Below are 14,527 nucleotides of genomic sequence, written 5' to 3' on the forward strand. Positions count from 1 at the left end.
CGACTGCACCTCTTCCTACAGATGCTGCCTGGCCTGCTGCGTTCACCAGCAACTTTGATGTGTGTTGCTTGAATTTCCAGCATCTGCAGAATTCCTGTTGTTTCCCTACATGACCTCCGCCTTTCCTGCAGCCGTGCGCTATCTCTGATCAACAGTGCCACGCCCCACCTCTTTTGCCTCCCTCCCTTTCCTTTCTGAAACATCTAAAGCCTGGCACTGGAAGTAACCATTCCTGTCCCTAAGCCATCCAGCTCTCTGTAATGACCAGAACATCATAGCTTCAAGTACTGATCCATGCTCTAAGCTCATCTACTTTGTTCATGATACTCTTTGCATTAAAATAGACACATCTCAAACCATCAGTCTGAGCGCATCCCTTCTCTACCACCTACCCATCCTCCCTCACACACTGTCTACAAGCTTTCTCAATTTGTTAGACAACAGCCCCTTCCTCCGTTTCTTCAGTTCGGTTTCAACGCCCCCAGCAATTCTAGTTTAAACTCTCCCCAACAGCCTTAGCAAACCTCCCTGCCAGGATATTGGTCCCCCTTGGATTCAAGTGCAACCCGTCCTTGTGTCACAAAAGAGGTCCCAATGAGCCAGAAATCTGAATCCCTGTCCCTTGCTCCAATCCCTCAGCTATGCATTTATCCTCCACCTCACTCAATTCCTATGCTTACTATCGTGTGGCACAGACAATAATCCCGAGATTGCTACCTTTGAGGTCCTGCTTCTCAACTCTTTCCTAACTCCCTGTAGTCTGTTTTCAGGACCTCCTCACTTTTCCCACCTATGTCATTGGTGCCAATATGTATGATCAACCTCTCAAAACACTTCATCACAGCAGATGTGAGTTCCACTGGGTGATAGCCATTGAGGCAGCTCACCCTGTTCTTAGGCACTGGTATGATTGTTGCTCTTTTGAAGCAGGAGGGAACCTCTCACTGCAACAGTGAGAGATTGAAGATGTCCTTGAACAATCCAACCAGTTGGTTGGCACAGGTTTTCAGAGCCTGATGCCTTGTAAGGGTTATTCCTCTTGAAAGATGTTCTGATGTCATGACATCAGCCTCTGAGATAGAGGCCACAGTGTCACCAGAGGCTGCAAGGATTTGCATAGACGTAGTTTTATTCTTCCTTTCAAAGCATGCATAAAAGGTGTTGAACTTATCTGGGAGTGAAACATCACCGCCATTCATGATGTTAGGTTTCGTTTTGTAGGAAGTAATGGCCTGTAAACCCTGCCAGAGCTGGCGTGCATGCAATTCAGTCTCCAACCTCAATCGGAATTGTTTTGTCACCCTTAAGATAACCTTCTGCCAGTTGTACGTGAATTTCTTGTATAATTCTGGATCATTGGTCAGAAATTGTACAGATCTAGCCCTAACAGACCACAAATTCCACTGCTTTTGAGTTGCATATGTCTGGTATGTTCTCAAAGACAGACTCTCATCCACTCAGGGGACTAAACGCAAGAGCCACAAGATAATATTGCAGCTCTATGAAACCCTGGTTAGATCACACTTGGAATCCTATGTGCCTCATTATAGGAAGGATGTCAATGCTTCAGAAAGGGTGCAAAGGAGATTTACCAGGAAGCAGCCTTGCCTAGAGGGCCTATCTTAAGAAGATAGGTTGAGTGAGCGAGGGCTTTTCTCCTTGCAGCAAAAAGGATGAGAGGTGACATGATAGAGGTATACAAGACGATATAAGGCATAGGTTGAGTGCATAGCTTTTTCTCAGGGTGGAAATGGCTAATACAAGGGGAATAATTTTGGTGATTGGAGGAAAGTATAGGGGGAATGTCAGGGGTAAGTTCTTTACAAAGAGAGTGATGGTAGAGGCAAATACATTAGGGACATTAAAGCGATTCTTAGATAAACACATGGATGATAGAAAAATAGAGGGTAATGTTGAAGGGAAGGATTAGACTGATCTCAGAGTGGGTTAAAAAATTGGCTTAACATTGTGGGCTGAAAGGTATGTACTGTGCTGATATATTCTATATTAATTATAAATATATTCCTCTACTGCTCTATCTCATCCCTTGGCAATCCTCATTATCTTTTTTTTAATTTTTTATGCAGGAATTCATACCTTGCCTAGTGGAGGATGAACATCAAAGAAAAATGTCTGGTTGATATAATAACTTCCCATTTTTCCAAAGTGGGTTTCATCCCAACTGTGAAGAGGAACAAATATTCATGATGCTGGATTTCAAAAATGCTACTTTCTCAACCAGACTCCTTACAAGCATACATCACAGGCTCCACAACCATGCATAGTTAAATGATGCAAAATAAACAGCCAGTAAAATAAAAGGCAAAACAGAAAAGTAGAGGCTTATAATGGGAAATGTGGAAATGATAAAGATGTGTATCAATGTAAAGATGTGTATCAATGGGCCGAAAGGCCTATTCTGCTCCTGTATCTTATGACCTAAAGACAGTGCTTTCAATCAGTCAACATTCCACAATCTTTCTGTAGGAACACTAAGACTCCTATTTTTTATATTTTAAATATTAATAAATACTAATAAATCCGGAGGTGGCTAAAAATTGATAATGAAGTAGGCAATGTTAGATAATTAATGAGTTAAAATGGGCACAGCACGTCAATGAAATTTAATTCTAAGTGTGAAAGGAGCATTTTGAGAAGTCCAATGAAGCAAAAATTAGAGAATTTTTGGATCTTAAGGAATACTGAGGTACAGAGAATCTTTGTGTACACGTAAACAGATCCTTTAAGGTGACAGCCACAGGTGCTCAGGGCAGTAAGAATACCATTTGAGCAGGAACAGCCCAACAGGCCCCTCAAGTCTGCGCTACCACTCCTTTGCTACTTTGTCAAGATATCAACAGGGCAAAAAAATTACACCATAATAGGAGCAGAATTAGACAATTTGACCAATCGAATCTATTCCACCATATCATCATGGCTGATCCGTTATTCCTCTCAGCCCCAATATCCTGCCTTCTCACATCCCTTCATGAACTGACCAATCAAGAATCTATCAACCTCTGCCTTAAATAATCATAAAGACTTGACTTTCACAACTACCTGTGGCAATGAATTCCATTGATTCACCACCCTCTGGCTAATGAAATTCCTCCTCGTCTTCATAGTAAAAGGATGCTTCACTTCCCGAGGCTGTGTCTCTGGTTTTAGACTCTCGCGCCATAGGAAACATCCTCTCCACATCCACTCCATCAAAGTCTTTCACCATTCGATAGGTTTCAATCAGATTATCCCTCAATTTTCTGAATTCTAGTCAATACAGGCCCAGAGCCATCAGACGCTCTTCATATGACAAGCCATTCAATCCTGGAATCATTTTCGTGAACCTCCTTTGAACCCTTTCTAGTTTCAGAACATTCTTCCTAAAGGGTCCAAACCAGCTCACAATATTCCAAGTGAGGTCTCACCAGTGCTCTATAAAGTTTTAACATTACATCCTAGCTTTCATATTCTAATCCTCTTGAAATTAATGCTAACACTGCATTTGCCTTCCTCACTACAGACTGAATCTGCAAAATAGCCTTTAGGGAATCCTGCACAAGGACTCCCAAGTACCTATGTATCCCAGTTTTTTTGTAGCTTCTCTACATTTAGGAAAATCAACCCTTTCGTTTCTTCTACCAAAGTGCATGACCATACACTTCCCGAGTGTATTCCATCTCCCACTTCTTTGCCCATTCTCCAAACTCGCCCTTCTGTAGCCTCCCTACTTCCTCAAAAATGCCTGCCTCTCCACCAATCTTCATATTGTCTGCACATTTTGCAACAAAGCCATCGATTCCATCATTGGCATAAAACGTAAAAAAAAAATCACAGACACCTGTGGAACATCACCACTCACCAGCAGCCAACCAGAAAAGGCCCCCTTTATTCTCACTCTTTCCCTCTTGCCAGTCAGCCAATGCTTTATCCATAGGATCCATAGGATGCAGAAGCGGGCTAAGAAGTGGCAGATGGAGTTCAACCCGGAGAAGTGTGAGGTGGTACACTTTGGAAGGACAAACTCCAAGGCAGAGTACAAAGTAAATGGCAGGACACTTGGTAGTGTAGAGGAGCAGACGGATCTCGGGGTACATGTCCACAGATCCCTGAAAGTTGCCTCACAGGTGGATTGGTTAGTTAAGAAAGCTTATGGGGTGTTAGCTTTCATAAGTCGAGGGATAGAGTTTAACAGTCGCGATGTAATGATGCAGCTCTATAAAACTCTGGTTAGGCCACACTTGGAGTACTGTGTCCAGTTCTGGTCACCTCACTATAGGAAGGATGTGGAAGCATTGGAAAGGGTACAGAGGAGATTTACCAGGATGCTGCCTGGTTTAGAAAGTATGCATTATGATCAGAGATTAAGGGAGCTAGGGCTTTACTCTTTGGAGAGAAGGAGGATGAGAGGAAACATGATAGAGGCGTACAAGATAATAAGAGGAATAGATAGAGTAGATAGCCAGTGCCTCTTCCCCAGGGCACCGCTGCTCAATACAAGAGGACATGGCTTTAAGGTAAGGGGTGGGAAGTTCAAGGGGGATATTAGAGGAAGGTTTTTTACTCAGAGAGTGGTTGGTGCGTGGAATGCACTGCCTGAGTCAGTGGTGGAGGCAGATACACTAGTGAAGTTTAAGAGACTACTAGACAGGTATATGGAGGAATTTAAGGTGGGGGCTTATATGGGAGGCAGGATTTGAGGGTCAGCACAACATTGTGGGCCGAAGGGCCTGTACAGTGCTGTACTATTCTATGTTCTATGCTAGAATCTTTCCTGTAATACAATGGGCTCGTACCTTGTTAAGCAGCATCATATGTGGCACCTTGTCAAAGGCCTTCTGAAAATCCAAGTACACAACATCAACTGATTCTCCTTTGTTATCCTGCTTGTTATTAAGTCCAACAGATTTGTTAGGCAAGATTTTCTCTCCTTGAGGAAACCATACTAACTACGGCCTAAAGCCACATCCTTAATAATCGACTCCTACGTCTTCCCAACCACTCAGTTCAGTCTAATTAGGCTATAATTTCCTTTCTTCTGCCTCTCTCCGTTCTTGAAGAATGGTGTGAAATTTGCAATTTTCCAGTCTTCCAGAACCATTCCAGAATCCAGCGATTCTTGAAAGATCATTACTAATGCCTCCGCAGTCTCATCAGCTACCTCTTTCTGAACCCTGGGCTGTACATTATCTGGTCCAAGTGACTTTTGTACCTTCAGACCTTTGAGTTTCCTAAAAACTTTCTCCCTAGTAATGGTGACTTCACACACTACATGACCTCTCACAACTGGAACTTTGACCATACTGCTAGTGTCTTCCACAGTGAAGACTGATGCAAAATACTTATTCAGTTCATCCATCATTTCCTTGTCTTCATTATTACCACTCCAGCATTGTTTTCCAATGGTCCAATATCCACTCTCATCTCTCCTTTACACTTCATGTATCTTAAGAAATGCTTGGTAGCGTCTTTAATATTACTGGCTAGTGGACTTTTGCATTCCATCTTTACCTTGTCAATGTTTTTTTTAGTTGCCTTTTGTTGGTTTTCAATTAAGTCACCCCTCCTTTATCTGAATTCTTGTAAATATAGACTCAGAACCATCAAACAATCTTCATATGACAAGCCATTCAATCCTGCAATCATTTTTGTGAACTCCTTTGAACCCTCACCAGTATCAGCACATCCTTTCTAAGATATGGGGCCCAAAACTGCTCACAAAATACTCCAAGTGAGACCTCACAGTGCTTTATCAACCCTCTACATTACATCCTTGCTTTTATATTAAAGTCCTCTTGAAATTAATGCTAACTTCTCATGTGCCTTACTCATCACAGATTCAACCTGAAAATTAACCTTTAGGAAATTCTGCACAAGGACTCACAAGGCCCTTTACACCTCAGTTTTTTGTATTTTCTCTCCATTTAGAAAATAGTCAACCGTTTCACTTCTTTTTCCAAAGTGCATGACCATAAACTTCCTGACATTGTATTCCATCTACAAACAAGAGAAAATCTGCAGATGCTGCAAATCTGAGCAAAACGCACAAAATGCTGGAGGAACTCAGCAGGCCAGGCAACATCTATGGAAAGAAAGTACAGTTGACATTTCAGGTTGAAACGTCGAGGGGAACCTACATTCTTGCAGGCAGGTTTGTTAAGAGCTGTTGGGGAGGGTTTAATTTGGCAGGGGGATAGGAAACTGAGTGATAGGGCGAAGGATAGTGTAGTTGGTACACAGGTCTATGCAGTGTGTAGTAAGACCGTGAGGGAGAACAGACAGATGTTAGGGCAAAATTGCAGTCTCTGGGATGGCTTAAAGTGTAACAGGAGCAAAATCAAAATGGTGAATACAGGGACGGAAGGCGCTATACTTGACTGCACGCAGTAAATGTAATAAGGTAGACTTGGAAAGCATCAAGTTGGCTAAGTCTCCAGGACTGGATGAGATGTACCCCAGGCTACTATGGGAGGTGAGGGATGAGATTGCATCATCAATGGGGATGGGAGAGGTTCCGGAGGATTGGAGGGTTGCAGATGTTGTCCCCTTATTCAAGAAAAGGAGTAGAGATAGCCAAGGAAATTATAGACCAGTGAGCCTTACTTCAGTGGTTGATAAGTTGTTAGAAAAGATCCTGAGAGGCAGGATTTATGAACATTTGGAGAGGCATAATATGATTAGGAATAGTCAGCATGGCTTTGACAAAGGCAGGTAGTGCCTTACAAGCCTGATTAAATTTTCTGAGGATGTGATGTGACTAAACATATTGATGAAAGTAGAGTAGTACATGTAATGTATATGGATTTCAGCAGGGTATTTGATAAAGTACCCCATGCAAGACTTATTGAGAAAGGAAGGAGGCATGGGATCCAAGGGGACATTGCTTTGTGGATCCAGAACTGGCTTGCTCACAGAAGACAAAGAGTGGTTGTAGACGGGTCATATTCTGCATGGAGGTCAGTGACCAGTGGTGTGCCTCAGGGATCTGTTCTGGGACCTGTTCTCGGACCCCTTCTCTTCGTGATTTTTATAAATGACCTGGATGATGAAGCGGAGGGATGGGTTAGTAAATTTGGTTGATGACACAAAGGTTGGGAGTGTTGTGGATAATGTGGAGGGCTGTCAGAGGGTACAGAGGGACATTGACAGGATGCAAAACCAGGCTGAGAAGTAGCAGATGGAGTTCAACCCAGAAGTGGCAGTGAGGTGGTTCATTTTGGTAGATCAAATATGATGGCAGAATATACGAGGGGTGATTGATAAGTTTGTGGCTTAAGGTAGGAGTCAATTTTAGGAAACCAAGCACATTTATTTTTCAATAGTCCCCTCCTACATTTACACACTTAGTCCAGCGGTCGTGGAGCATACAGATCCCTTCTTTGTATAAGTCGGCATCTTGGACCTCCAGAAAGTGGTCCACAGCAAGGGTGATTGATTAGTTTGTGATTAAGGTAGAAGGAGACGAGTTATACAGCTCTCGTCACATGCATGTGCAGTTCAACTCTGAGTGATTATGCAGAAAGTGTGAAGTTAATAACTCATCTCCTTCTTCCTTAGGCTACGAACTTATCAATCACACCTGCTGTGGACCACTTCTGGAGGTCCAAGACGCCGACTTCTACAAAGAAGGGATCCGTATGCTCCACGACCGCTGGACTAAGTGTGTAAATGTAGGAGGGGACTACGTTGAAAAATAAATGTGCTAGGTTTTTTAAAATTGAGTCCTTCTACCTTAGGCCGTGAACTTAACAATCACCCCTCGCAGTATTAATGGTAGGACTCTTGGCAGTATGGAGGATCAGAGTGATCTTGGGGACCAAGTCCATAAGACACTCAAAGCTGCTGGTGCATTGGCCTTCATCAACTGTGGGATTGAATTTAAGAACCGAGAGGTAATGTTACAGCTACACAGGCTTCCCCCGCTTTACGAACGTTCGCTTTACGCCATATCGCTTTTACGAAAGTACCTGTTTTCGCTAACTGAAAGAGGATTTTTGCTTTTACAAAAAAAGACACCCGCTTTATACTTGTGTTTACCCCGAGAAACACTACCATGACCGTGAAGCCTTGCGTGGGCAGGTGTGCGCATACGTGTACGTGCACATATGTGTATGTGCCTATTTTTTTCTACAAATCGGTTTTGGCTAAATCGTAAAAGTGCATAACCATACCCATCCCAACGTTGCATTCCACCTGCCACTTCTTTGCCCATTCTCCTCATATGACTCCCTGCTTCCTCAACACTATTTGCCCCTCCACTGATTTTCATATTGTCTACAAACTTGGCCACAATGCTATCAATTCCATCATCCAAATCACTGATATACAACGTGCAAAAAGCGTTACCAACACTGACCCCTGCCGAACACTGACAGTCACCGGCAGCCAATCAGAACAGGCTCCCTTTATTCCCACTCTTCGCTTCCTGCCAATCAGGATGCTCTATCAATGATAGTATCTTTCCTGTAATATCTTGCTAAGCAGCCTCGTGCAGCACCTTGCAAAAGGCCTTCTCAAAATCCAAGTAAACAACATCCATTGACACTCCTTTGTCTATCTCGCTTGTTATTTCCTCAAAGAATTCCAACAGATTTGTCAGGAAAGATTTCCCTTGAATGAATCCATTCTGACTTTGGACTATTTTATCTTGTGCCTCCAAGTACCTTGAAAGAGTGGAGTGACATTTGCAACTTTCCAGTCCTCCAGTACCATGCCAGAATCAATTGATTGTTGAAAGATCATCACTAATGCTTCCAGAATCTCTTCAGCTACCTCATTCAGAACCCTGGGATGTAGTCCATCTGGTCTACGTGACTTACAGTTGCAAGAAAAAGTTTGAGAACCCTTTGCAAATGCTTGTATTAATTACTCATAACATGTGGTCTGATCTACATCTAAAGCACAATAATAATCTGCCTAAACTAATAACACACAAACCACTGTACTTTTCATGACTTTTATTGAACACATTGTTCAACCATTCATAGTCCAGGCTGGAAAAAGTGTGTGAACACTTGTATTTAATAACAGGTAGAACCTCCTTTAGCAATAATAACCTCCACCAAATGTTTCCTGTAGCTGCTGATCAGACTTGCACAACGGCAAGAAAGAATTTTAGACCATTCCTCCATACAGAACTGCTTCAGTTCATCAACATATCACAATTCTATCTCCTTTACCGTAGCTTTGGAGGGGGATAGGAACAGACAAGTCAGGAAAGTGTTTAATTGGAGTAAGGGGAAATATAAGGCTATCAAGCAGGAACTTGGAAGCATATATTGGAAACAGATGTTCTCAGGGAAATGTACGAGCGAAATGTGGCAAATGTTCAGGGTATATTTACATGGAGTTCTGCATAGGTACGTTCCAATGAGACAGAGAAAGGATGGAAGGGCACAGGAACCATGGTGTACAAAGGCTGTTGTAAATCTAGTCAAGAAGAAAAGAAGAGCTTACGAAAGGTTCAAAAACTAGGCAATGATAAAGATCTCGAGGATTATAAGGTTAGCAAGAAGGAGCTTAAGAATTAAATTAGGAGAGCCAGAAGGGGCCATGAGAAGGCTTTGGCGGACAGGATTAAGGAATACCCCAAGTCATTCTACAAGCATGCGAAGAGCAAGAGGATAAAACATGAGAAAATAGGACCAATCAAGTGTGACAGTGAAAAAGTGTGTATGGAGCCAGAGGAGAATGCGGAGATACTTAATAAATACTTTGCTTCAGTATTGACTATGGAGAAGGATCTTGGCAATTGTAGGGATGACTTACAGTGGACTGAAAAACTTGAGCATATAGATATTAAGAAAGAGGATGTGCAGGAGCTTTTGGAAAGCATCAAGTTGGATAAGTTACCAGGACCAGTTGAGATGTACCCCAGGCTACTGTGGGAGATGAGGGAGGAGGTTGCTGAGCCTCTGGCAATGATCTTTGCATCATCAATGGGGACAGGAGAGGTTCCGGAGGATTGGAGGGTTGCGGATGTTCAAGAAAGGGAGTAGAGATAGCCCAGGAAGTTATAGACCAGTGAGTCTTACTTCAGTGGTTGGTCAGTTGATGGAAAAGATCCAAACAGGCAGGATTTATGAACATTTGGAGAGGTCTAATATGATTAGGAATAGTCAGCATGGCTTCGTCAAAGGCAGGTCATGCCTTATGTGCTTGACTGAAGTCTTTGAGGATGTGACCAAACACATCAATGAAGGTAGAGCAGTAGATGTAGTGTATATGGATTTCAGCAAGGCATTTGATAAGGTATCCCATGCAAGGCTTATTGAGAAAGTAAGGAGGCATAGGATCCAAGGGGACATTGTTCGTGGATCCAGATCTAGCTTGCCCACAGAAGGCAAAGAGTGGTTGTAGACCAGGGATCCTTTGCGCACCACGGACCAGTTTAATACTGACGATATTCTTGCAGACCAGCCGACGGGGGGAGGGTTCAAGTTCAACAGTGCATGACAGGGAATAAGGAAAGGTGCAGCTGACACATATCGTTTCATATCGCCGAATCATATCGTTTCCACGCGGCCCAATGGTCGGGGACCACTGTTGTAGACGAGTCATTTTCTGCATGGAGGTCGATAATCAGTGGTGTGTATGACCTGGATGAGGAAGTGGAGGGATGGGTTAGTAAATTTGCTGATGACACAAAGGTTGGGGGTGTTGTGGATAGTGTGGAGGGCTGTCAGAGGTTATAGGACATTGATAAGATGCAAAATTGGGCTGAGAAGTGGCAGTTGGAGTTCAACCCAGATAAGTGTGAAGTGGTTCATTTTGGTAGGTCAAATATGATGGCAGAATATAGTATTAATGGTAAAAGTCTTGGCAGTGTGGAGATTCAGAGGGATCTTGGGGTCTGAGTTCATAGGGCACTCAAAGCTGCTGCGCAGGTTGACTCTCAAGTTCAGAAGGCAAATGGTGCATTGGCCTTCATCAATCGTGGGATTAAGTTTAGGAGCCAAGAGGTAATGTTGCAGCTAGATAAAACCTGGTCAGGCCCCACTTGGACTACAATGCTCAGTTCTGGTTGCCTCAGTACAGAAAGGATGTGGAAACCATAGAAAAGGGAGCAGAGGAGATTTAAAAGGATGTTGCTTGGATTGGGGAGCATGCCTTATGAGAACAGGTTGAGTGAACTCAGTCTTTTCTCCTTGGAGCAGCGGAGGATGAGAGGTGACATGATAGAGGTGTATAAGATGATGAGAGGATTTGATCGTGTGGATAATCAGAGGCTTTTCCCCAGGGCTGAAATGGTTAATATGAGAGGGTACAGTTTTAAGATGCTTGGACGTAGGTACAGAGGAGATGTCAGGGCAAGTTTTATCTGCAGAGAGTGGTGAGTTCATGGAATGGGCTGCTGGCGACGGTGATGGAAGCAGATAAGGTGGGGTCTTTTAAGAAACTCCTGAATAGGTACATGGAGCTTAAAAAAATAGAGGGCTATGGGAAACCCTAGGTAATTTCTACATGTTCAGCACAGCTTTATGGGCCAAAGGGCCTGGATTGTGTTGTAGGTTTTCTATGTTTCTATGTAAACACAAAATTCTCTGCAGATGCTGGGGTCAAAGCAACACTCACAACACGCTGGAGGAACTCAGCAGGTCGAGCAGCATCCGTGGAAACGATCAGTCAACGCTTCCGGCCAGAACCCTTCGTTGCTATGTTTCTATGTAATATTTCTGGGATACCTTGCACGAACAGCCCTCCTGAGATGCCCTCCACAGCATCTCAATTGGGTCAAGCTCTGGACTTTCTTTTTGGCCATTCCAAAATATGAATTTTTTTCTTTTTAAACCATTCTGTTGATTTAATTTTGTGTTTCAGATCATTGTCTTATTGCACAATGTAACTTTTATTAAGCTTCAGGTGATGGACTGCTCCCCCGACATTCTGTTGTAAAAATGTCTTGATACAATTTGAATTCATTGTTCCCTCAACGATTGCAAGCTGTCCAGGTCCGGAGGCAGCAAAACAGCCCCAAACCATGATGCTCCTTCCACCATGCTTCACAGTTGGGATGAAATTTTTGGTGTTGGTGTGCAGTGCCCTTTTTTTTTCCAAACATAGCAGTGTGCATTTCTGCCAAAAAGTTCAACTTATGATGTACATCTATCTGCAGAACATTGTCTCAAGCGTTTGGAACGTTCAGGTGGTCTTTTGCAAACTTGAGACGTATAGCAAAGTTTTTTGGGAGAGCAGTGGTTTCCTCTGTAGTGTCCTTCCATGAACACCATTCTTGTTCAGTGTTTTTCTTACAGTGAACGCATGAACAGAGACCAGCAAGTTCCAGAGATATCCACAAGTCTTTTGCTGTTATCCTTGGGTTCTTTTTCACCTCCTTCAACATTGCATGTTGTGTTGTGCTCTTGGTGTGATCTTTGAAGGACACCCATTCCTTGGGAGAGCAGCAACAGTACTGAGTTTCCTCCATTGACCTTACTGTGGACTGATGAACACTCAGATTTTTAGAAAGGCTATTTTAGCCTTTTTCCAGCGACATGCATCTCTACAATTCTTCTTCTAGAGTCCTCTGAAAGTTGTTTTGGTCAAGGCATGGTGCACACAAACAGATATTTCTTGAGAAGAGCAAGCTTTGTCAGTAACCTGACTTTGTGTGTCTTTTTTTATACGGCAGGGCACCTCTATGACCCACACTTCCAATCTCATCTCATTGATTGGAACACCTGACTCCAAATAGCTTTTGTAGAAGGCATTACCCAAGAGGCTCACGTACTTTATTTAAACCTAGACTGTGATTGATTTTGGCCCAAAATGTCGACTGTACTTTTTTCCCAAGGTGCTGTCTGGCCTGCTGAGTTCCTCCAGCATTCTGTGTGTGTTGCTGTGATTGTTTGAATGGTGTATATTGTATTGATGAGAAGTACAATTATTTGTGTTTTTAGTTTAGGCAGATTGTGTTTGTCTATTATTGTGACTTAGATGACGATCAGACCTCATTTTATGAATAATTAATACAGAAAACCAGGCAATTGCAAAGGGTCCACAAATGTTTTCTTGCAACTGTATCTATCTTCAGACCTTTCAGCTTCCCAAGCACCTTCTCCCTTGTAACAACAACTTCACTCACCTCTGCCCTCTGACACTCTTGACCACCCAGCACACTGCTAGTGTCTTCCACAGTAAATACTTGTTTGTCCTCCGTTGCTACCTCTCCAGCATAATTTTCCAGTGATCTGATATTTGCTCTAGCCTCTCTTTTGCACTTTATATATTGAAAAAACTCTTGGTGTCCTCTATGATATTATTGGCTGCCTTACCTTCATATTTCATCTTTTCTCTCCTTATGGCTTTTTTAGTTGCCTTCGGTTGGTTTTTAGAAGTATCCCAGTCCTCTTAACTTCCCACTAATTTTTGCTCTGTTATGTGCCCTCTCTTTTGCTTTTATGTTGGTTTTGACTTCCTTTATCAGCCAAGGTTGCATCAAGGTTGCACTAAGGTTGTATCAAGGTGAGTCCACGATACCCTGAAGTGGGAAGGTGAACAGCCAGAGGTCGTGGTACATATTGGCAGGAAAAGGGAGAAGGACCTAAAAACAGAATACAGGGAGTTAGGAAGGAAGTTGAAAAGCAGGACCTCAAAGATAGTAATCTTGGGATTACTGCCTGTGCCACATGACATAGAAACATAGAAAACCCACAACACAATACAGACCTTGTGGCCCACAATGCTGTGCCAAACATGTACTTCCTTTAGAAATTACCTAGGGTTACCCATAGCCCTCTATATTTCTAAGCACCATGTACCTATTTAAGAGACTCTTAAAAGACGCTACCGTATACGCCTCCACTACCATCGTCGGCAGCCCATTCCACACACTCACCACTTTCTGCGTAAAAACTTACCTCTGACATCTCCTCTGTACCTACTTCCAAGCACCTTAAAACTGTGCCACACACATCAAAGTTGCTGGTGAACGCAGCAGGCCAGGCAGCATCTCTAGGAAGAGGTACAGTCGACGTTTCAGGCCGAGACCCTTCGTCAGGACTCACTAACTCGTTAAAACTGTGCCATTTCAGCCCTGGCGAAAAACCTCTGACTATTCACACGATCAATGCCTCTCATCATCTTATATACCTCTATTAGGTCACCTCTCATCCTCCGTCACTCCAAGGAGAAAAGGCCAAGTTCACTTAACCTATTCTCATAAGGCATGCTCCCCAATCCAGGCAACATCCTTGTAAATCTCCTCTGCACCCTTTCTATGGCTTCCACATCCTCCCTGTAGTGAGGTAACCAGTACTGAGCGCAGTACTCCAAGTGGGGTCTGACCAGGGTCCTATACAGGTTTCCCCCGCTATCCGAAGGTAGAGCATTCCTATGAAACCGTGGCTGACAAGGGAAATTAGGGATAGTATCAATTCCAAAGAAGAAACATACAAATTAGCCAGAAAAAGCGGCACACCTGAGCATGGGGAGAAATTCAGAGTCCGGCAGAGGAGGACAAAGGGCTTAATTAGGAAAGGGAAAAAAGATTATGAGAGAAAGCTGGCAGGGTACGTAAAAACTGATTGTA

The 14,527-nt window shown here is 43.1% G+C and overlaps 1 protein-coding gene across 12 annotated transcripts in view; it reads right to left on the reverse strand.

Annotated features, from left to right (window-relative positions):
* pomt2 (protein-O-mannosyltransferase 2) overlaps nt 1-14,527 on the reverse strand; it is a 287,055-nt gene that overhangs the window by 241,907 nt on the left and 30,621 nt on the right. For 9 of the 12 annotated variants that reach the window (XR_011888356.1, XR_011888355.1, XM_072274832.1 and 6 more), the window contains exon 2: nt 2,098-2,182. The exons of 2 other annotated variants lie outside the window; for them this stretch is intronic. Coding sequence is in view for 8 of the 10 variants with exons in the window: in XM_072274832.1 (XP_072130933.1) it covers nt 2,098-2,182 (85 nt within the window). In the remaining 2 variants the exon portion in view is untranslated. Of the gene's footprint in view, nt 1-2,097; nt 2,183-13,271; nt 13,541-14,527 lie in introns of all 12 variants that reach the window. One more of the 12 variants, XM_072274842.1, reaches the window with a different exon arrangement.

This window comes from Mobula birostris, chromosome 1, assembly GCF_030028105.1.
Source record: "Mobula birostris isolate sMobBir1 chromosome 1, sMobBir1.hap1, whole genome shotgun sequence".
Taxonomy (NCBI): Eukaryota; Metazoa; Chordata; class Chondrichthyes; order Myliobatiformes; family Myliobatidae; genus Mobula; species Mobula birostris.